Here is a 25,263-nt window from a genome sequence, read left to right as displayed (position 1 = left end):
AAATTTTGAGATTCTTTCATACAGCTAAGTTACTGGCTAAGGAGCCATTGATAATTCTTTGAGAAATTCTTTATCGAACCTCAGAAGCAGCAGTTCCATCTGGACCAAAGAATCAAAATAACAAAAAGTACTCTTGATAAAGCCTCTCGGTAAATTCATTTTTCCTCCATTCTGCACAGGTTTTAGCTCTCTTAGAACAATGTTGATGCAAAATAATGAACTTGTGAGAAGCTCAGCTTACCACATATCACATGTTTAGATATAGGGACTGAGATTGCTAAAAAAAAAAAACCTGAGTTGTGTTTACTCACTGCCCTGTCCCATGAAGGGCCTATATTAAACCTATCTCTCCTTGCTCTATAAATGTTGCTTCTTGGTGGAACTTGTGGGGAAGGATGATATTAAGTATGCATCTTTTTTATACAGTGATATTATTTGTTGTATGTGAATATTAGCCCAAACTAATTTTGGATTAGTTCCTGGCCCTATTACTTTTCCTGAAATAGAAATAAAAAGAAAATTTGGGGGGGGGGGCGCCTTGAAGAGGAAGATTATGATCCGATAACATCAAGACAACTGTGTGAAAAAGGGAAACGCCTCAGAAACTGGGCTCTACAACCCAGGTTTTTTTATAGTTACATGAAGGCAAAACTCAGAACAATTAACAATGAAAGCACAGTCATTCTTATTAACTAAGAAATGGTAGTTACATAATAACAATAATAATAATAATAATAATTAAAAAAATAAATAAATAATAATAGTAGTAATAATAATAATAATTTATTAGATTTGTATGCCGCCCCTCTCTGAAGACTCTTATAAAACCCTTATAATAAAATAATCACACAATCCAATCAAACCATACATTTGATAATTGGGGGGGGGGGTCAATTTCCCCATGCCTGGTGGCAAAGATAAGTTTTTAATGACTTACAAAAAGCGAGTAGGGTGGGGGCAGTCGTAATCTCTGGGGGGAGTTGGTTCCAGAGGGCTGGGGCCACCACAGAGAAGGCTCTTCCCCTGGGTCCCGCCAGACAACATTGTTTAGTCGACGGGACTCAGAAAAGGCCAACTCTGTGAGTCCTAATCGGCGGCTGGGATTCGTGCGGCAGAAGGCGGATAATAATAATAATGCAGAATGCATCTATTCAAATGTTTTAAGAAGTAGCTGTGGTGGTGCATTTTCATTTTTTTCATTCTAGGGTATTTGTTTCAAACCAGTACCAAAATCCTAAGATTGATCTATCATCATCAGAGTTGAATTAAACTCGAGTTAGATCAGTTGTGCATCAACATTTATGCAGTGCCAACCTTCATTTTATTTCATTTGCACCCAGTTTCCTTTTGCTGGAGTCTCAAAGGAATGGCCATACTTTTAAGAATCTTTTGCCCACAGCTGCTCTTTCATAATTGCTATTGTCAGAACCTTTGTCTGCTTCAGAGCTTTAGGGCCCCAGTGTGCAGGTTTAAAGTCATAACTTACTCGATCAGTCACTTGTCATATGCCAAGCCAGTTATTTAATATAAAACCATTAACATACAAAGTGACTCGAAGCAAGCTTTTGTCTTCAAAATGATGATTAAAGGATAAAAATTGGCACTCATTGTGTTGCTTATATTAAAGCTCATTAATCACAACAGTCACACATCCTGCAGTTGTCACCTACAAATGTATGCCTGCTGTCTCCAGTTGCAAATAAGAATAATAAATGGCTAAAAAATAACCTTTTGCAAAGGAAGTGCATGTATGTTCATATTAGGCTATATACCACCTATACTCTAAGGATGTTTGGTTTTTATTATCATGACATCTTGCTGGCAGCTAAAAGATGCTATTCCTTTGTGTGTGACTATTTCCAGTTCTCTTACATTTGTAATGATTTGTGGTTACGCAATTAATCTGTTCAGAGCAGGGTCTAAGTGGCGAATGAGAACCAAGGAATGAATTTTCTTTTCTCCTTTGCAAAGAACACAGTCATACTAAATCAAATGAGATCAAATCAAATCTTTATTATAATCAAAGACGAGCCTAAGGAAGGTAGATACAATCAATTATAAAGCATCAGAATACACACACACACACACACACAGAGGAATAATGAACTAGATGCTCATTAAAGTTAGTTTACAGCCCAGGCCTTCCTCTGATGGATTTTAAGCCTGTTGTGCAAAACCTGGCGAAAGCAGCAGGGAAGTGTATAATTGTCCTGTGTGCCCTGGATATTTACGTAATAATGGTGAGATGAGCCTAATATGAATGTCTCTTAATATAGGTGCTAGAGAAATACATATTCTGCTGTTCTTATCTAGAGTCACAATGGCATTGTTTCACTGGGTATGGAATCTTCCTATATCAACCTTCAAGGATACCTGAAGGGAGAGCCTGGACATTATGCCAAAATAAAGGTCCTCCTGTGGTTAGGTACCTTGAGTTTGTCATAGGGGAGGCAGAATACCTGTTGGATTCACTGACAATAGATAGGGGACTATCTGCTGGATGTCAGGCTGAAGCCATCATTTTGAGTTGGAGACTTTGGCCTGCCACAAGTAGAATAGTACTGTGGGAATTGGGGAGGGGTGGTTGCATGCGGGGGAAAAATACTAGCCATAACAAATTCTTTCTAGAGATTCAAGGTCATCTTTTGTTCAGCAACAGCCAAAGTACCTAGGAGGATCATGGACATTGAGAGAACCGGAGTGGTCCATTTGATGAACTTGTGGGACAAGGGATGAACTTTAACCTGAGTGGAAAACTGTAGGGAAAGTTAATATCAGGTTGCCTGCAGTTTGTAGACAATATGTGGCTCTGTTAATAAATTGGAACTTGGGAGAAGGCCAAGGTTTGGACTCTGATTTATTTCTCATATGTTAATTGGAGCGCTGACATTAGAGCCTGTTGGCACTGCATCTCCATCGCCCACTGTTAAATGAGTGTTTTGGCCTAGTCATCTCTCATGCTGGGTAGAAGACCTGGAGAGAAGCCCAAGGATGAGATGTTGCTACTGTCTTTTTCTATGCGGCCTGAAAACCATCCCTCATAGTTTGTGGGACAAAGCCAAGGGGGTGAAAAGGATAGTTGAACCAATAGTTGAGTATGATCACCCACGCTCTAACGTCAGTTTGAATGAGGCCGATATCTAGTTCCTGGGTGAAATGAAAGATGCATTTCGGGATTTTAGACATTTAGATTGAAAAAGTCTAATGGTGCAAAATTAGAGAAGGGGCCCAGTGGGCACCATAAAGAAGTTGTATTATGCTGGGAAATGTTTTACTCTCCCATTAGTGTGAAGAAAAGCTGGTTATTAAGATTCTCTGAAATTTTTTACTGCCCTCGTGTTATGCTTCCTTTCTCAATGTGAACAGACCACTTATGTTGCAATGTCCAAAGTGTTAGTCTCAGGAAAACTAAGAGGAATGTGTGCTATATACATCAGGGAATAAGGATTCAATTCTGGGAAAGGTTCCCAACAAAACATTCAGCTTTAAAAAGTTGCAGCAAAGGTACTGCACAGATGCAGGATTCCATCTGTTCATTACACCAGATCACTTGAAAAATGTCATGACAAGGAGCAACTTCTTTGGTTATTGTGTCTCTTATATAGGAAGATTCTTCTTCATTAAATAAAGAAAAAAGAAGAAACCTTGCCCGAAACAAGTCCTTGATTTAAGTTTGATTTAAGTTCATATCTGTGTTAAGATGTAAAGTGAAATCTCTGTTTGCCTTTTCTTAGTGTACCAGCTGCAGCAAGAAGCTCCACATCCTAGAAGAATTACCTGCACATCTGAGGTGGGTACGAAGAAAATAAGATATTGCATTGCTGTGATAGTTATTATTGTTTGTTTGTTTGTTTGTTTGCAGTCATATCCTGTTTTCCCCAAAGTAAGACCTTCCCTGATAATAAGCCCAGTCGGGCTTTTGAGTGCATGGCAATAATGGCAAGCGCTTATTTCAGGGTTCAAAAAAATATAAGACAAGATCTTATTTTGGGGGAAACACAGTCGATCTACCAGATCTTACAAAGAATGAATCCTTTTACTCCCCAAGTTTTCCCTGCACCTATTTTAATTTTTACAATTCTTCACAGCAACATTATGTTGGTCAAATTGTGAGAAATAGAAATAGTGATTGCCCAGTGATTCGGAAAAGTACCAGTGGTAGCACAGCTATATAAACTTGCCATCCTGGAGTACAGTCAATCTTGACCAAATTGAGCCCAACCTTTTTGTTGATAAGCGAAACATTAAGTGAATTTGCCCCATTTTTATGACCTTTCTTGCCACAGTTGTTAAGTGAATCACTGCAGTTGTTGAGTTAATAACACAGTTGTTAAGGGAATCTGGTTTCCCCATTGACTTTGCGTATTAAAAAGTCGCAAAAGGTGATCACATGACCCACAGGACACTGCAATCATCATAAAGATAAGTCAGTTGTCAAGGGTCTGAATTTTGATCACATGACCATTAAGTCGTAAGTGTGAAAAATGGTCATACTGTAAGTCACTTTTTACAGTGCCATTGTAACTTTGAACAGTCACTAAAAAAAACTGTTGTAAGTCAAGAACTACCCTTACTAATATCAAAGAACACTCTCAAGATCATCCTTAATAGCAAGTTTGCGATAATAGAAGCAGCAAATGATCCTTCTTTTAATCCTGACTGCTTGTTTTCAGAAACCAGTCCCTTTTCTGATATCTTTAATATGTATGGAAAAATGAATAAAAATGATGCTTGTTGTGTTGATTTTTTAAAGATACTCATAAGTATCTATTAATTTTGAGATTTTTTATTATGTTTGCTTAATTGTTGTTAGCTGCCCAGAGTCCCTTGAGATGGCAGCTTTATACAATGAACGAATGAATCTAATATTTTTCCTCTCATCTCCTTAGATCTGAATTTACTGCAGAAAAAGTTAATTATAAATCTACTTGTATGTTTATGCCAACAGCCTCCTTTACTGTTTAATAGTATCACTTTACCTTTTGTCAGATATGATACACCAGTTTCGACCCGCAAATTTGTTGCATGCGTAAGCAGCTTAATCAGAAAGTAACATCAATTTTAATTTTCAGCATGTTACATGGCACGGCTGAAGTTGTTGTAATGCAGATCCTGTTCATATTAATAGGTATTGAAAATGATTAAAGTTTTAATTTTATTGCCATGCCTCCATCATACACCCAAGAGAAGAGGAAATTAATATTTCAAATGTGACTTAAATCCTGGGTGTAGAGCACTGTTATGGTTTTAATAGCCTATATCACTTAGATACCAAACAGGATTAATTTATTGAATTAAATAGGAGCTGCTTTGTGTAGTTCCTCCAAATATACCTTAAGCTTTTAGAATGAAAAATAAAACACAAGTAAATATGAAATAGTCCCATGCTTTTAAAGAAAGCCCAGGTTGCTGCCAGCACTGCAAGCATTTTTAATATTTCTCCAAAAGACATTTATTTCCATCCATAAAGGTTAAAGGTGATTAGAACAAATTAGCAATAATAATTAGTTCTGCAAGATACTAAGTTTCACATGTAACATACTATCTTGTTCACTCTAATTCTTGACTTTAACACATTAGTAACAATTTAATAGAAATTCATCAGAGTAGGTGGTTTGTATTCATTACTGTCAGTTCAGGTTAGCCAAGGTATAGGCTTTTGTGTATATGTACTTAGCTATAATTAGAATGTTATATAATCCTAGATGTAGTGTTCTAGTTTCCTTATTTCAGAGTTTCTAATGAGATAGCACAGTGGTACCTCTACTTAAGAACTTAATTATGCCGTTTTCCTTTGGAGTACTCCAAACATCTTTTGCTCTTATCCCCTCTTTCAACATCAGTTTTATTTATGTTTTGTAGAGACTTTCTGAGGTAATTTTCTTCTGGTTCCTGTACATATCCTTCTGCCTCTTTTCTTTTTTTAAAATCAGTAGTGATAACAGACATCTAACATGGAAACACAAAGACCAGTAAATATTTGATTTTTGTTTTAAAATGATAGGAATAATTTTCAAAACACTTGACGTTTGTAATGATGGAAGCTGATCACCATTTATAATATATCTCAGTATCAATTGCACTGAAATTATAAAGTTGTTTTATGATGTTTTACAGTGTGGGTGACATTTGCTGATACCTTGGAGTAAAATGAAACAAAATCAGTTCTTATTTGGGTATTTACCAATGGATTTGTCAACTAAACAATGTCGTTTGGCGAGACCCAGGGGAAGAGCCTTCTCTGTGGCGGCCCCGGCCCTCTGGAACCAACTCCCCCCAGAGATTAGAATAGCCCCCACCCTTCTTGCCTTTCGTAAGCTCCTTAAAACCCACCTCTGCCGTCAGGCATGATATGAGATATTCTTTCCCCCTAGGCTTCTACAATTTATGTATGGTATGTTTGTATGTATGATTGGTTTTTAAAATAAGGGTTTTTAGCTGTTTTAGTATTGGATTGTCACATGTTGTTTTTACCACTGTTGTTAGCTGCCCCGAGTCTACGGAGAGGGGCGGCATACAAATCGAATGAATGAATGAATGAATGAATGAATGAATAAATAAATAAATAAATAAATACATAAATAATTCCTATTATAGTGTAAAGTAATACAGCCAATGAACTTTTCAAATATCCTGAATAACTGAGGTACCACTAAACTGTGGACCTTGATTGTAACAATGTCTACTACGTATAGTTGTAGAAAAGGATAGAAAAAGTATGTCCAAAATGTGTTAAGATACCGATTACAGTAGCTTCAAAAACCAGAGCTTCATTTTATTTCTGGTTCATGTCAGTCCCATAGGATTGAAGTCAGGAAAGCAATTAAATGCATGCTCATGCAGAAATTGGATTTCTGTAAGCATTAATCTGGAGCAGCCCCTAAATGTTCTCAAAAGCTCAGCAAAGCAAATTTGGAAAGATACCACTTATTTTTGACATGTAACCTCTAAATGTTAAATTTTGGGGTGGTCTCATAAATAACCAGAATGCTTTCTGTTTTCCTCTTTTAAAACATCAGATTGTCACAAATGAAGGAAAACCCTTTTAAAACAGCAATCCCATAGCTATTAGTATAATTTTTTTTCATTTATATCATACTTGTTGGAATATTTCAAGAGCTTTAGAGCTGTGGGACTAAATATTCCAATTTAATCTAATAGTTCTCTGAAGCGCGCTTTTATGTACGGTATATAAAGCTAAAACCATATCCCAGTCATTTTTTTTACAAAGGAACCTTGTAATACAAATCAATAGATAGAATATTTTGCATTAAATAATTTGCATCAAACTATACTCCAGGAAGGAAATAGAATTTGTATATGTACAGTTGAATTTGACTGTCGTTTGCTTTTTTTAAAAAACTTTTCAACTCTGAGTCTTTCTGGGCAAAGATAAAATAATAATAATTTTTCTTCAGCTTCTGTTGCAAACACATTTGACCTTTTTGCTTAGCTTTATTTGACCCTTTGCTTGGTAATTAGCATTCTTCTTAGAGAGGGCCGAGTTAGCACTGTCTTGAATAGTTCTACTGCGTAAATATATTGGACTAATAATCGAACCTTACTGGAGAAAAACCCAACTATGGCAGCTTTTCATCCAAAATGAAATATGTTAGTGTGGTGTTAGTTGAGGCTATGCAAAACATTTGATGCTGTACTCTTCTTCCAGGAAGGTGCTGCATACCAGTTTACCTCGGCATTCATCTGCAGGGACAGCTGCTTCTTTGACAGGGAAGGGTTCACTGTGTATACATACACACACAAACATGCAAATGACCTGTTAAAGCCCTTAGAACTGCTGTGGTCCTTCCACTGAATGCTAACTGCAGAGATACCTGTGTGCTGTTTCTAGCGCTGAGAATTCAGAAGGAACATTTGTTGGGCCTGGAGAGACAAGGAAAAAAATAGGATTACATTTTTTGATATTGAATGTATGTCGTGGCTGACTACAGAGGTGTGAGTAGAATTTAATCTGTGGCATAAATAATTATTACAGCAGAGAAAATCTATAAGTGGTAAAACTATTGTTTAAAGAGAGATAACAGCAAATTGGGGGGTCGAATTTTATAACAGGTAGATTTTCAAAGTAGCTAAGATATTTTTGTCTTTGAGAGAGATGGGCAGTTCAGAAATGTGAAAAAAATAATTAATTAATTAATTAATGTATTTATTTATTCATCCGTCCGTTTATTTATCTATCTATCTATCTATCTATCTATCTATCTATCTATCTATTTATTTATTAGATTTGTATGCCACCCCTCTCCATAGACTCGGGGCGGCGAGTCATCCCAGGGCAAGTGGGCAAATAAATACAAATAAATAAATTTGTAGGCTATTTCCATCTTGTCATTTGGGAGAATGAGGATATTTTCTGATCAACATAATTAGGCTGTGAACATCCTTTTGCACGATGCCCAAGGCATTAAACCAGATCACTGGATAACTACAGAACATTGGCAAATTTTAATCCAATTATGCTGTTTCGTTATGAAACAGAGCAACGAAAACTAGGCTGTATTAATCATCTGGATTTTTCCAGCCCAGATGAAATAGTGCTATCTCAGGAGAAAGGGAATAGAAAATACATAGTGTAAAAGTGATAAAAATGGACAACAGCTGACATTTCCTAAACAATTGACTACTATTTTCATTGCTTTTTAAGGTTTTGTTATTGTGGTTGTTGTTTAGCTAGATACAGTACTTCATTGCTGTTGACTTCCCAACATATTTGTTTTCTGTATATATTCTGCTTCTTACTGCAGTTGTGACTGGAAACCTGGGGCCCTCCAGATGTTGCTAAACAACATATTTTATCATCTTCAATCAGAATAACTAATTGCGACTGATATAGTCAGTATCAATTTTGCCTTTTGTCTTTTCATACAGTACATATATACAGTATGTACACAAGCATAGAGTTTTCTGTTTATCTGCTCAATCTCATGAATTACTCCTCAGGGGAAACCACTCAGGTCTGTCAAAGTCAGAGGACAATCCCTGCTTGTTTACCTCTTCCTGATGCTTTGTGAAGAGGCAAACTACATGGTGTCCATCGTCAACGGTTCTCATGGCTTAATCAGTTTTAGCAGAAATGTTTGGAACATCATTGTCATCAGGGAAGATACTGTGAACGTCTGTGAAAAATGGATTTGTTTTTCTTTTAAAATAGATTTTATCACTAGACACAGTTCTCTCCCTCTTCACTTGCACCCGTGTTTTATTCTTTATCAACACCATTTTGGTTCAGACTTAAATTTGATAGGTTCCACCAGGCGTGGGCCATCAATCCCGGCCCTAGTGAAACAGGCCAGGAGCATGCCCCGCATCCAGGCCCATGCGCTTGCACAAGATTCAGCTTCTGCGCATGTGCAGAAGCAAAAAGAACCCAGAAATGGGCAAGGGTAAGTGCCCACTCGCCACTGCCCGCTGCCGTTTGTCCCCCAACTGCCTGCTCGCCGCCGTTCGCACTACGCGTCGGCTTCTCACCACCCACTTGCCGTCATTCGCCCACACCTGCCCACACCACGCGCCTCTCATGCCGGCTTTCCCCTCCCACCCACTCCAATCCTCCGTGCCATGCTGTGAGCGGCTCGCCCAGTCCTTACCTTGCCTGCAGGAGTGCCGCAGGCATGGTGCTCTCCTGCGCCGCAGGCATCTCTCTCCTGCGGCGTGAGAGAACATCATGTGGCCAGAGATGAGCAGCAGCCAGAATGGGCAGTTTTGGCAGTTGCCACTGTAGGCCCGTAGTGAGATTCCGGCTGCTGCACATGTGCAGCAGCCGAAATCTTGCGCGCGGATGTCTGTTTGACAGCAAAAATTGCTGGTTTCTTTGCTTCCCTGCATACACGGAAGCAAAAAAACCAGTAAGTTTTTACTATAGCTCCGGCTGCTCGTGCTGGAACAGGAAGGGGCCTATGCGCTCCACTTTCCACAGCGGAATGACGATTCCAGCGTTCCGGCTGGGCCCATGGCTGGGCTCCACGTTATGTTCAGTGTGCTTCTGAATGCTGTATACTGCAGGGAGTGGGAGGTGGGACAAGGTGGGAAAGGCTTCTTGCCTTTATGTCTTTGCTTACTTTCAGAAGTCCGAGTCTTCGGAGAGGGGCGGCATACAAATCTAATAAATTATTATTATTATTATTATTATTATTATTATTATTATTATTATTATTTTCTTGTCTTTTGTAGGACAAAAAAAGGAGGTTGGGCTTAGTTGTCATTTGATTTATTTTAAAAAGCACCTTTTACCTTCTTTGTTGTTTGGAATTAAATGTACTAACTTCATTCCTTTCAACCGGACCACTGTTACGATTCTTTAAAATCATGATTTGCTGAACAAGCCATACAGTCTGGGCTCATATCTGAGTTAAACCTTAATGTGGATCTACACGTTGGGAGAAACTCAGAGCAAATAAATCATGACTTGTAATTTTTCATGTGAATCAAAGGAGAAAAGAGTACACTTCTATTTATTTATAAAAATTATTGGCTACCCATCCTACCGCAGGGTAACTCTGGGTGGCCTACAGTCATAAAATGTATTTATACAGTGTATTAAAACATAAATTGAAATCAAATATTAAAATATAATGATACGTGGGGAGAGTGGGGATGGAGGGTGGTAGTTTCTGTTGTTACTTAGTCAACCATCTCCACTATGCTCTTGCTCCTTTGGCGCCCCAGCCAACTGATAGAGTCAGGTCTTGAGGTCCTTATTTATTTATTTTATTTATTTTATTATTTGGATTTGTATGCCGCCCCTCTCCGAAGACTCGGGGCGGCTCACAACAAGTGGAACAAATCATAAATAATCCGACTAAATTTAAAATATTTGAAGATTTTTTTAAAAAAAAACCATATACTAACAGACACGCACACAAGCATACCATGTATAAATTAAACGATACATACCATGTATAAATAAAATGATCGGAGAGTTGGGGTCCAACTGTGTTAGTAGTTTGATCCCCCCCTATCTTGTTTCATCTATTGTCCTCTCATATCCCACCAGGATAGCATTGCGATATTTCATATTCACAGTATCATGCATACAAATGAAGATAGTATTATCCAGTGGTAGAATGTGGCTTCTACAGAACTTTCTAGGCACAAATCAGATATGAAATTACTCTTTAAATTAATATTGGTATACATTTGTGAATAAAGTTGCAGCATCCAGCTTTATTCAAAGCTTTAATGAAATAGAAATTACCTTGCATTTGTCTTTACAGTTGAAATTAATAGCATTAAATGAAACAAGAATTCTTAACATTAATGGTTGGAGAAATTCAGCAAATTTCCTAATATAGTAACAAATGGAGAAAATACAAAGTCTGCATCAAATCACATAATAGAGCTGATTTTTAAAAGGACCTATATATTCAGGTAAAATATTTCTCTCCTTTCTTTTTCAATAGGTGGAGAACCGACCTAAATACTATGGGCGGGAGTAAGTAGCATGATTCTCTCAATTCTTTGTCTTGAACTGCAAAGCAAATATTAAAAAAATATGCCCAATGGCTACTTTTTCTGTTCTTTTTTTCTTCCGCTTGCTCATGATGTCTCAATTTATCTTAGGCTATTGAGAAAGTGAGAGATGGGATTATTTTAATAATTTATTTATGGTTTCAGCATAGGCAGTCTTGTTCAGCCATCAGCAGCTCACAGGATATAATGTTGACGTGTACAATCTCAGAGTAATCAAATCAGATTTCTTTCAAGTCTGGCTAAAATGTTCCCTGGTTTGGACTTGGAACATTTTTTTTACTGAATCCATTTAACTGCCTCCATAAAAATGAATGCGCTATTTTTAAGAATAAAGGAGGCAACAAACTGTCGTTTTGGTTGCTCTATATCAGAAAAGTATATAGCAAGCTTGTTGTCACATTTACTTCATACAGCAAGTTTGGAAAAACAGCTTCAATTTTCCTATCACCTTAGAGTTCACTTTTTAATTTTTTATTATTAAAATAAAAACAAACTAAAAGCAGCCTATTACTATGGTGGACCTGCAACTCTGCAAACAAATACTGTATTGGCAAAAAATTAAAAATCTTCTCAATCAGGTCACATCACAAACCATTAAGCTCAAAACAGAACTCTTCCTTCTAGGAATCTTTAGACAAAAATTTACAAAAGAAGACTGGTACATTATTATATATATCCTCTCAGCAGCAAGAATTATACTTGCACAGTTTTGGAAGCAAGAGAGTATTCCAACCACATTAAACATTTTGTTTAAAATCATGGAATGTGCGGAAATGTCTAAAATAATGATGGAAATTCAAAATAAGAATGAATCAGACTTCTACAAGGCTTGGGAGAAATGGTACCACTGGATATCCCCCCAAAAAATACTTAACCATCCTCAAAAAAAGAAGGAAAGGTTAACAACACTCTCTCCGTCCAACACAAATATAGTTTTATAGATTTGTTCCAAAAGGTATCGGCCAGGACTACTTGATGACAATTATTACATTTTAAAACTTGAACCACCGCTTACACTAACTCATTCAGAAAAAACAATCATAGTTTTGAGCACTTTTTGATCACGAACTTTCATCAACTACACCTATTCACACCAACAATTAAGACATGGGGATGTGCACATTTATTGCTCATTTGCATCCTGAGGTTGTATAACTTCAATGTGTCAGATATATTGCACATACCCCTTCTCCCCTTTTCTTTCACTTCCTACCTTTCAATGTTTCTCTTTATCTTCCTCCCCTTTCTTCCTTATTTCTATCCTTTTTTCTTTCAATATCCATATTTGATAATGTCATTATACCTCATGTCCATATATACTCGATATTATCATTATTATTCTACGTTATATTATGTAATATAACTTTTCTGTTATGTTTGTTCCTCTTTTTTAATGTTAATATTTAATAAAGATTATTTTTTAAAAAAAAATAAATAAAAACAAACTAATATATTTTTAAAATATATTAAACTAAAATGTAAATTGAACAGCAAATTAAATATATATTGATGTTATATACAATGCACTGCAGTTTTCCATTTAGTCTGTTATTGTAAGAAAGCTATGCAGAAAATTTTAAAAAAGAAAAAGAAAAATTCTACATTGCTAGAGAAATAATAGCCAAAGACGGATGGGGGGGGATTTCCCCCCCCCCCCCCATTTTTCTCTCTTTTCTAGTTTTTCTTTAAATTCTTGAATAACCACAAGAAACCAAGAACACTCCTAATTTTCAGCAATACAAATCAGCAATTTAAAAAATTAAAACTTCTTGAATGAGAAAATGAATTAGCTCCCAGTTCCTCGAAAAAAATATTTAGTGTACTTTTTGTTCCTAATTTTTATTTTTAACAACTGGTATATTTTCAAGTCAGATCATTTATTTATCTGATATATTTATATATAGCTCTTTTTTAAAACAAACATATTTTTATGAATGCAATGAAATAATGACCAATCTTTAAGCCAGTGAATATGTTCCATTTACATTTATTTTGTGGCTGCTTTTATTGTTTCAATGTTTTTAAATTGTTTTATGTTTTTGGAATTCTTAGCTGCCCAGAGTCACTTGGTTGAGTTGGGCAGCTATAGAAAATGAGTGAATGAATTTGTTAAGTGGCTTTTACCCCATTTTACGACTTTTCTTGCCACAGTTGTTAAATGAATCACTGCTGCTGTTAAGTTAGTAATGTGGTGGTAAAGTAAACCTGGCTTCCCCATTGACTTTGCTTGTGAGAAGGTCCGCAAAAGGGGATTGCATGACCCCCGGGATACTGCACAATAAGTATGAAAATAGTTGCCAGTCATCTGAATTTTGATCACATGATCATAAATATGAAATGCAGTCATTAGTCATGTTTTTCAGTACTGTTGTAACTTTGAACAGTGATTAAACAAATTGTTTTAAGTTGAGAGCTACTTATAAGATGTTTTTTCCCCTGATATGGTTTTCATACAGAAATATTCTCTTGTATTGTATTGATATAGATAGACTTTGTTTTTCAGGTTTCATGGGATGATATCAAGAGAAGAAGCAGATCAATTACTGAGCGTAGCAGAGGGTAGCTATCTTATTCGTGAAAGCCAACGACAACCTGGAACATATACTTTGGCTTTAAGGTTGGTAATTAATATTCATTTCGGCAGTATAAGTATATTTATGAATACATCTGCAGGGGATATAATGAAAGTTATTACTTTATAATTTTATTTATGGAACTGTTTGAAATAGTCACGATTTAACCAAATTCAGTTATTAATACTTAATTCTAATGTATGTTTGAAGTGTTTTAAATTTAATAGGCAGTGTATTAAAAAATAGTCAAGACATAACCAGACTTTCCCAACTTGGTGCTCTCCAGATGTGTTTGAGAAATCTGAGAAGAGTCCCCCAGACTTCTGGAAAGCATCTGTTTGGAAAGCTGCTTTAAATCTTCCTGTCATTTTAAAATAACAAAGAGAACTTATCGGTTGAAAAATTAATGTGTTCGTCTTCAAGGTGCTGCAAAATTCTTTCTTGTTTTTTTGCTGGAAAAGACTAACATGACTACTCCTTTGAAAAAATTCTTATTCAATTTCCTCCTCTATGCTGCTGTTTTTTCTGCTCCTATCTTTCATCTCTTAAGCTCATTTTGATGCAGGCACCCTTCTTTTTTTCTTCTTGTGTTTTCCAGTGAAAAATAATATGCGTTAATAGTGCAGTCAAAATGAAAATGAAAATAGCACTTCCATTTGACCGCATTTTTAAAAAGAGGAAAAATAAAACAAATACTCCTCCTGTGTTGGCAGTGTATGTGTGTGTTGTGAGCATAATAACCTTTCACTTGTCTTTTGATACAATCAAATATCTGATTATTTGTGGAGTGGCTTGGTAGCTTCCCAGTGCTTTGATCCTAAAAATTTAATCTCCTTCCCCTTCCCTAGTAGACATATGCTGGTTCTGGGAAAGTCCATCCTGATTCTTCCTGAGCTTGCAGATCCATTGTGCTGGGTTTTTTATTCAGTTACAATGCGGATACAAAAAGAAATGTCAGGATTGAAATTTTGAATATTAAATTAATTACATTAGGATTTTTTTAAAAATTAAAGCCCATATTTGCATGTACCTTATTAAAACTCAGATAAATGAATTAACAAACAAGCACAATAAACTAGACTGGACCTATTTAATACTGATCTACAATTGTGCAGAGCAGCTATGCAACCCCACAAAAAAGTAATCAACAGATGTCACCTTTGTTCTCCTACATCCTCTCTTCTAAAGTACTTTTTCTTTTTAGCTGAATCTGAACTGCTTCATAATCCTACCAGTTAGTACAGGTAGTCCTCGAATTACGACTACCGAGCCCCAAATTTCTGTTGTTAAGTGAGAAATTTTTAAAGTGGGTTTTACCCCATTTTATGATCTTCCTTGCCACAATTGTTAAGTGAATCAGTTGATAAGTTAGTGGTTCAGGGGTGGGTTCCGCCTGGTTCGTACTGGTTCTATAGAACCGGTAGTAAACCAGTGGTGACATCCCAGAGTCGGTTCTATTGGTGTCAGTTCATGGACGCCGCCTTTTTTTGGGATGGTTTTTAAAAGATTTTTGCTGGTTTTTACTTCTCCGCATGTGCAGAAGCCGAATTTCTGGCACTCCATCTTGTTTTCTGCTTTTGTGGCCTCTTTTTTTGCTATTTTTTGCTTGTTTTTCAGCACTGCATATGCGTGCGCGCCCACGGGGCGCACAATGCCCATTCAGCCATGCGGTGCGGGAGGAGGCAAACCGGCGGTGAGGTAAGTTAGAACCCACCCCTGACCTGATTGTTAAGTGAATCTGGCTTCCTCATAGGTGTTGCTTGCCAGAAGATTGCAAAAGGGAATCACACGACCTTTGGACACTGCAACGGTCATAAGTAGGAATCCATTGCCAAGCATCTGAATTTTGATCATGTGATCATGGGGATGCCGCAAAGATTGTAACTGTGAAAATGGTCTTAAGTAATTTTTTTCAGTGCCATTTTAACTTTGAACATTCATTAAATGAACTATTATTGGTCCAGGACTATCTGTACTTGAATATTTGAATGGAAGACCATCAGTGAAAAATATGGTGGTTTTTTTTAAAATAAATCCCTGTAGATGGGTGTGGCATATGATTTTTGTATTGTTGCTACAAGACTTTATACTGTATATATTTTTCGTTTTTTATAGAATAGAATAGAATAGAACAGAATAGAATAGAATAGAATTTTATTGGCCAAGTGTGATTGGACATACAAGGAATTGGTCTTGGTGCATATGCTCTCAGCGTACTTAAAAGAAAAAGATACATTTGTCAAGAATCGTGGTACAAAACTTAATGATTGCCATAGGGGACAAATAAGCAATGAAGAAACTATCAATATTAATAAAAATCTTAGGATACAAGCAACAAGTTACAGTCATACAGTCCTAAGTGTGAAGAAAAGGATGATAGGAATGATGAGAAAAACTAGTAGAAATAGAAGTGCAGATTTAGTAAAAAGCCTGACAGTGTTGAGGGAATTATTTGTTTAGTAGAGTGATGGCGTTCGGGAAAAAACTGTTTTTGTGTCTAGTTGTCTTGGTGTGCAGTGCTCTGTAGCAACGTTTTGAGGGTAGGAGTTGAAACAATTTATGTCCAGGATGCGAGGGGTCAGTAAATATTTTCCCAGCCCTCTTTTTGACTCGTGCAGTCAATGGAAGGCAGGTTGGCAGCAATTGTTTTTTCTGCAGTTCTGGTCCAATTGTAACTGGTCCAATTTTCCATGGGTGAAAGCCCGAAACCTAAATTATGCCTACTTCTTTTAGAACATCCACATGTGAAACTTAATTTTTTGTTATGTATGCTAAAGAGTCTTGAATAAGGCATTCATCTGTGTTCAAGCTACATGATTTTGGCTTCAGAATTCTTTTCAGTCATCCTTGTTTTGTTTTGTTTTCTTTTAAACTTGCTTGTCACTGAAATTCAGAAGACTCTTGTTTCTGATAGAACTACCACTTTAAATGAGTCTCATCCCATTGCATAAACCTAATAATTTACTGTAACTACCTTTGTGCTTTATCTGCCAGGCAATATAGTATTTTTATTTCATTGGCAATATATTATTTCTGACACCAAGGCTGAAAGGAAGATCTGAAAAAAAAATATTTGCACTTACCTGAACTCAGTTAAATTCTACACGTGATTACCAACCCTAATAAAGCAATATTCCTGTTATAAAATATTTACTTTCACTTGAGTGATCATAAATAGGAAATTCATTTTAAACTGGGCAAGGACAAGAACAGTGAAAGAACAGACAGACTTGTATTCCCCTGCCCCTTGTACTTATTTGTCCATCCTGGCCAGTCCTACTTTCAAACTGGTCTCTGAGGATAAATTTGTTTGATGATTACCTTGTTTGTTTTCCTGTCTTTCTAAGGTTGTGGGGAAAGGATCTTCCCAAAAAATCCTTCTGAATTTCAGTTGTTTGACCTGTTATCTTGTCACATGATAAATAATTCAGCATATAACTTATTCAGAATAATCTCTCTACATGATAAAACAGGAAGGACCAACTTGAAATACATAGGCAGTCTTCCATTAATGACTATGGGCAATGAGCTACCATGGAATTCTGGGAGTTGAACTCCATAGTTCATAAAGGGGCCATAGTTGTATTGTGATTACTCAAAGTTCCCGTAGTGTTGAAAAAGTAATTTTAAAGCCAGTCCTTGTACTTTTGACCGTTGTAGCGTCCACACAATCACATGATTGAGATATTGCAACTGTTGCATTGTCCCATCATTACATGATCATCCTTTCTGCTTGTTGTAAGAAATATCCTTCTGGGTTCGGTTCCACGTGGGGAAAAAGACACTGGAAACATAGTGACTGTTTGGAAAAATGGTTTAATGATGGACAGCAGGAACACATGGTTTGAGGTTCTGGGGGAAAAGGGGATCACATGCCTCAAAGATGTTGAAGAAGAGAAGGGCCGAGATGCTGAGAGTGCCTGAGTTTTATTCCCATCTTAAGAGTTTCCTGTTCCTGCATAAGAAATGTATCCCATTCAATTTCCTCTTCTATGCTGCTGCTTTTTGTGCTCCTATCTTTCATCTCTTAAAATCATTTTGATGCAAGCACCCTTCTTTTTTCTTCTCTGTGTTTTCGAGTGAAAAATAATATGTGTTAATAGCGCAATCAAAATTAAAATGAAAATAGCACTGCCATTTGACTGCATTTTTTAAAAGAGGAAAAATAAAACAATTAGTCCTGTGTTGAAAGTGTACATGTGTGTTGTGAGCATAATAACCTTTCACTTGTCTTTTGATACAATCAAATATCTGATTATTTGTGGAGCAGGTTATACAGTGGCTTGATAGCTTCCCAGTGCTTTGATCCTAAAAATTTAATCTTCTTCCCCTTCCCTAGTAGACATATGCTGGTTCTAGGAAGGTCCACCCTGATTCTTCCTGAGCTGTGTAAGAAATGTATCCCATTGGCTGTCAGACTCTCAGGGGGTAGGGGTCTTGGCTACCTTTGTAGGCTTTTGTCTGTGTCCCACCAGGCTTGGCTGACACAATCTTCCCAGATGTCATGTGGTGTGTTTCTGCTTGCTAGATGGGTCTGCCTGAAGGGGGTAGATCTTTGTTATATAGAATAGACTTCCCATTGACAAAGGTAGGGGAAAAGAGTGAACTGGGCTCAGGCTTTGATGGTCCATTGAAAAAGGTGGGGGCCATTAAGAGTGAGTCTTTTTCTGCCTAAAAACATGTTTCTCCATTTTCTAATCCAAGGAAATAAAAGATTCTCCCTATTTTATTCCTCTAGGATGGGGGTAGGTGCTAACTTCCTACTCTGCACTTCATAGCTGATTCCCCCCAAGCAGAATCAATGGAAAAACTGGCAATGCAATTATGAGTTTGTGGTCACACGGTGCCTTTCTTTATGATGATGGGTCATTCATTTAATGACTATGGCAGAAATAAGGTTGTAAATCTATTGCAATCATCTACTATCTTGCCAATCCCCAGTTGTGGGTATTAAGGGCAAAACTGAAAATTATGCCTATTTTTCGCCTTTAGTTTTTCTGGATCTCTGTTAGGATTTTAAAAAATGTGATTCATTTTGGAAAGAGCTACATGTAGGAGAGCTTAATGCTGGATAAGACTTGCTAGCCAAGTCTTCCCATTCCTGTTAAAGATCAGTCATTCCTGAACTGATTCCTTAGAAATGGAAAGGCTGCTCTAAGGCAATTAGGCAGTTATTTTCCCCTAAGAGCTGCCTGCTTTAAAATTCAGGACATTAGTTACATAAGTAGGATTGGCAAGCACACATTTCTCTATTCCTTTGGCTCGACCAAACAAAGAAGGATTCACACTTGTGTTAATATTTTATGATACATAACTGCCTAGGGCAGTCAGTGGGCTCAATACGGATTTAATGAGGACAGCTCTTCTGGATTTTCTCAAGAAGGAAGGATCATCTGCATATCTCTTTGCTAGCTAGCTGCGAAACAATACAAGCACATGTATATTATTTATTGTGTACATATAATCAATTGGCTATCCCAGTAGTCCATGACTGACGACCATAATTGGAACCAGAATTTCCATTGGTAAACAAGGCATCTGTTAATGAACCGTGCCCCATTTTGTGGCCTTTATCGTGGTTGTTAAGCAAATACAGGTAGTTCTTGATTCACAACTGCAACTGAGTCCAAAACTGATGTGAAAAAAATTGAGTTTTGCCCCGTTTTATGACTTTTCCTACCGTGGTTGATCGTTGCAGTTGTAAAGCTATTAACCTGGTTGTTATGTGAATCTGGTTTCCTCATTGACTGCTTGTCAGAAGGTTGCAAAGGGTGATCACATGAGCTAGGAACACTGTGGCCATCATAAAGGAGAATCAGTTGTTAAGCATCTGAATGTAAATTGTATGACCATGGTGATGCTGAAACCGTCAGAAGTTTGAAAAAACGGCCATAACTCCCTTTTTTCAGGGCGGTTGCAACTTTGAATGGTCAGTAAGTGAACTGTTGTAAGTCAAGGCATACCTGTGTTGACTTTGCTTGTCAGAAGCCAGCTGAGAAAGTTGAAAATGGTGATCACAAGACCCCAGAATGCTGGAATCTTCATAAATACATCATATCAATGTTAATCATGTGATTCTGAGAAGAGAACGCAGCCGCGAGAGCCATCGTGGGGCTTCCCAGATTCGCCCACATATCTTCAACACTCCGTGGCCTGCATTGGCTGCCGATCAGTTTCTGGTCACAATTCAAAGTGTTGGTCATGACCTTTAAAGTCCTACATGGCATTGGACCAGAGTACCTCCGGAACCGCCTGCTACCGCACAAATCCCAGCGGCCGATAAGGTCCCACAGAGTTGGCCTTCTCCGGGTCCCGTCGACTAAACAATGTCATCTGGCGGGCCCCAGGGGAAGAGCCTTCTCTGTGGCGGCCCCGACCCTCTGGAATCAACTCCCCCTGGAGATTAGAACTGCCCCCACCCTCCTTGTCTTCCGTAAACTACTTAAGACCCACCTATACCGCCAGGCATGGGGGATTTGAGACATCTTCCCCCAGGCTCATTATAATTTATGTTTGGTATGTATGTGCTGTTTGGTTTTTAATTATGATAGGGTTTTTAGTTATTTTTAATATTAGATTTGTGCCATTATAATATTGTTTTTATCATTGTTGTGAGCCGCCCCGAGTCTTCGGAGAGGGGTGGCATACAAATCTAATAAATTGAATTGAATTGAATTGACTGTGGGGATGCCTCAATGGTAATAAATTTGAGGACCAGACATGAGTCACATTTTCAGTGCCTTGTGACTTCAAGCAGTCCCTATATGGCCATCCCAAAGATGCTTTTTTAAGAGACATCTGGACTTTCTGGGATTTTGTTTGAAGGCATTTCACTTCTCATCCAAGAAGCTTCTTCAGCTCTGACTGGATGGTGGATAATGGAAGGATTTATACTCCTTGCAGACAGCTGGTCATTTGTATCTTTTAACGGGTCCTTAAGGTCACCTGGAGGTTTATTTGTGTCATCAGGGTCACTGTCATCTATCTCTAATCTACAACACAGTCCTTTCAACATTTCCAACACCCATCTGCACCATTCAGATGATCCTGATGATGACACAGATGAATCCTTCCATTCCCCACCATCCAGTCAGAGCTGAAGAAACTTCTTGGATCAGAAGCGAAACGTCTTCAAAGAAAAAAACAGAAAGCCCAGTTGCCTCTTGAAAAAGCACCTTTGGGACAACTATGACCTGGATGACTGAGAATCTCCATAGACAGTCACTAAATGAATATTTGTAAGTCAAGGATTACCTGCAACACAATTAGATTATGCAGGCAACAGAGATCAGATTGGCCCCATCCTGTTGGCCTTTCATAAGGCCTTAAAATCCTGGAACTGGGGGTCAGAAGATGGGTTGAACCATACATTGATTCATTGTTACTAGTACCTCAGCTGCTATTAGTGTGGTATTAGTGTGAAGGGGAAGGGGTTATTGTAATGGAGCTTTCTCTAGCTGCCCAGAATTCTTAATTTGCAATAGACAGCCATATAATTTGACCCAAATAAATAACAATTTGCTTGATCAAATGTGGGCCATTTTACTTGCCATCAGTCTATTTCATGTTATTGAAGAACTAAACTCTTGTATTCTTGCAGCTGACGGGCTTATCTACGCTGACTAAGTGGCTACTATTCTTTCCTTTTCTTGAAAATCTTTCTTATATGCATTAGTGAATTATAAATAGGTTTGATCTTTGAGCTACACTCTTCCGCAGCTGGAATGTCCATCTTTTCAAATCCGTTTTCCTCTCCCAATAGAGAAAGGAAACAGAGAGCATCTGCTTTCTTTCAGTATGGATCACTTCCCTTCCACCACTTTCCTATTTCATTCTCTTCATTTGGGAGTCTTATGTTTCCTTTCCTTCCTTCCTAAGACCGTGCCATTAAAATATTTCACTAATAATATTGGGAATAGTATTAATAGAATGTACTTGAAACCTGGTAATGCAATCTTTTAATTTCTTATAGTTTAAATAATTCATAGCAACAGGAACATGTTAAGGTACTAGGCATTTAGACTGTAATGTTATGTGAAAATATGTAATATGATGTGACTATATGAATATGTATATTAGGAATAAATATTCTGTTCGCATACTAATATAAATATGTCTATTATATTTTGATATAAGCAGGCAGACATTCTATAATACTTTTCTTTCTTTATCCTACTGAATTCCAAACCTGCTTTTTCCCTTATTTCATAAACAAGTAAAATGTAGGCCAACTTCATCATAACTTCAGCTCCCATGGCTTTTGAGTCTTTCAGATTTGCTAGTAATATTTTTAGTGCTGTTTAAGACTGGATTTTGAAATACTGTTTTATGAAGAATATGTTTTTTTGCATTTTAGTTCAGAACTGTCAAGCTTTGTCAAGATTTGGAGTAAAAAAGATTAAATAAATTCAGGTTTCTGCCTATAAAGCCAAATGCTGATTTTAGTTCCATGTATATGAGGCAGCACTGTATCCACTTTATCCCTAGCCTGTTTTTTAATATTACATGCTCAGTCCATAGATTAAGTTCTTATTCCACTCCCATAATCAGTAGTTTCCTAGTGCGAGCATAGTGTTTTAAGTTATTTAATTTGAGAGATGGATTTTAGTGACCAGCTTTCATAGACAGTAGCTTTTGGTAATAATAAAATGGTTTGTCACTCCAGCTTTATGTGATGCTGTGTTAAAATATGTACTATATATCCAAGCACTGAATTTAAGCAGATCAGATAGATATAGTGACCATTTGAAAACAATCAAAGGAGAGAAGCCAAATGCACTTGTAGTTGGAAGAAAAATAAAAATTGTATTTCAAATAACAGGATTTATTAGTCTAGGTGAGCAAATCTAGTAAGGCTCTTTTGTAGAGAATAGGGTCAGCAGACATGAATATTTGCTGCAAAGTGCATACCGGTAGATCTCAGCATTGCTATAACATGCTGGATTCAAAGTGAGTATAATTTTTATGAAATCAGATTTCCACCCCACTTCAAAGATGCTTGAAGCAGGGGAGAGTAAAGTATCTTTTTAGCTTTTTAAAAGAGCATATGTATTATTAAATATTAATATTAAATAAGAATATTGCAAGTTAGTGACTGCATCCCAGAAACAAGGTTTAATAAAAGTGTTTTTTAAGACAAAAGAAAATGTAGCCCAAGCACATTATTGCACAGATATCCATGCTAGAAGTGAGAATAAAGTTATAAGAGAAAACATTTTTATGTAAATCAGGAGTTCCTTACAGCTAAAAGGAAAAGGAAATTTCTAATTAATTCCAGAGGGTATTAAATCTGCCTTTAAAGTCAACTAAACAGTAGGGCCTGCTTAATGCCAAGGCCTATAACAGATGATAACAACAATAGTGCATCATCTCCAGTGTCAATTTTGTGGTTGGAAACTTGTTTAATTAGGGAGAAGATGAAAAGGAAAGCCAAGAGAAATAGAAGTGGGAGGCGGTGAAGGGCAACAGCACTCTCTGTTCTTTGGAGATGATGGCGGCGGCTGCCGCTGCCACTTCAACTCAACAGTGTTTAGCTGGTTACCATGGTTACTTCCCCTTCAAGGCCTATGGTTGCATTACAGGAGGGGGAGAGAACACTGCAGTGTGACATGGGAAAACTCACTTGATTGGAAACTTCATTTGAATTTTTTTAATATAAGGAGTACCCTGACACTCAAGACTTATTTGTAAAGAGATTAAAGGCAAGGTGCTTTTATGCTGATTAATTTTTGCTGCAAATGATTCCTCTCAGCTGTTCCCCAAGTGACACGGAATATTAGCAAACAGTAACTGCTGAGGATAATGATGCAGAGATAGGCTACCGCTGAGTTAAGTAACAGGGCTTGAGATGGGGAGGAATCCTTTCACATGAAGAGTTTTAACTGAGTCCTTACAAGGCCATGAAAGAAAGGCAGAAGTGCCAATACGGATTTGCTAGAGGCCTGGAGAAATGAGTCCAGGAAAATAACTGAAGGAGAAGGAATAGAGATTACTTATAAAAGGAAGCTTGGTTTGAAGGCCATCATAGAAGTAACTTTTTGAACTCAATTATCTGGGGTGAGGAAGGGAGGGTGAAGGCATAACATGAAGATACAACAGCCATGAACAGAAGTAGCTGTTTGCTTGGGGTGGGGTGGGCTAATAAAAGAATATTGATCTTTGGGCCTGGATAATAAAGTTAGAATCCTAAAGCTCATGGATTAGGATTTAAGAATCATAAATCTTAATCCTTCTTCTTCTTCTTGGGTCATATCCTTCCTTGAATATTGACGATCATGTTAGCGATCCTATTTTTAACAACATCCACACAAAAAAGTGCTTCTGAGTTTTGTCCAAACCTAGTCCCTTAGATTTTGAAGCCATGATGTTATTCTGCTCAAATTCTAATCCATGTCAATAAATATTTGATATGAAAGATCAAATATATTTTCCTAAAGCATCTGCTGGGAAGATTACAGGCAACTACAGTGTTTGGCCATAGTAGACCAAAGAAATCTATTGATATTTCTAGCTGATGTTTCAGGTAAAAAACACAAAAATCAGAATTATATGTCCAGGCCTAAATTCTTTCTCCCAGATGCATTTGGTGGTTGGATGATACAACATTCAGAAATAAGAGAATGGCTCTCTGGATGTATCATGTTTCCCTGAAAATTAGTCCTCTTCTGAAAATAAGCCCTCCCCCCAAAATAAGCCCTCCCTGAAAATATTTTAACACATGCGCAGTCCCTGCCATTTTCTCCGGTTAGGGTTAGGGTTAGAGCTGGAAATCAAGTAAGATGACAAGAGGAGCCCCGTCATGCTGCACATACACCAAAAGAATAAAACCTCCTAAAAAATAAGGCCAAGTGCTTATTTCAAAAAAATATAAGACAGAATCTTATTTTCAGGGAAACACTTCAACAATTTCTTTCTCACAATACCCAACCCATTCTTCCTTAGGAACTCCCAAAATATATTTCCTCACTTATTTCTTAGGGGCTTCATAAAGCCATAAGTGATCTACTATGTAAGTCAATTTGTATTTTTTTTTCTGAAGTCAACCCAGGAGATTGAAGATGAAACTCAAATATTTTGGCCACCTAATGAAAAGGAAGGACTCACTGGAGAAGAGCCCAATGCTGGGAATGATTGAGGGCAAAAGAAGAAGGGGAAGACAGAGAATGTGGTGGCTGGATGGAGTCACTGAAGTAGTCGGCCT

The 25,263-nt window shown here is 37.3% G+C and overlaps 1 protein-coding gene across 3 annotated transcripts in view; it reads left to right on the top strand.

Annotated features, from left to right (window-relative positions):
- The window catches only part of CHN1 (chimerin 1), a 121,184-nt gene that overhangs the window by 35,085 nt on the left and 60,836 nt on the right, over positions 1-25,263 (top strand). Inside the window, exons 3-6 of one of the 3 annotated variants that reach the window (XM_070731781.1) lie at positions 3,735-3,790; positions 11,421-11,452; positions 13,994-14,107; positions 15,681-15,761. In XM_070731781.1, coding sequence (XP_070587882.1) covers positions 3,735-3,790; positions 11,421-11,452; positions 13,994-14,107; positions 15,681-15,761 — 283 coding nt within the window. Of the gene's footprint in view, positions 1-3,734; positions 3,791-8,777; positions 8,854-11,420; positions 11,453-13,993; positions 14,108-15,680; positions 15,762-25,263 lie in introns of those variants that run through there. The other 2 variants (XM_070731783.1, XM_070731782.1) reach the window with 2 other exon arrangements.

This window comes from Erythrolamprus reginae, chromosome 1 (assembly GCF_031021105.1).
Source record: "Erythrolamprus reginae isolate rEryReg1 chromosome 1, rEryReg1.hap1, whole genome shotgun sequence".
In the NCBI taxonomy this organism is placed as follows: domain Eukaryota; kingdom Metazoa; phylum Chordata; class Lepidosauria; order Squamata; family Dipsadidae; genus Erythrolamprus; species Erythrolamprus reginae.
This window is presented reverse-complemented; position numbering and strand designations above follow the sequence as displayed.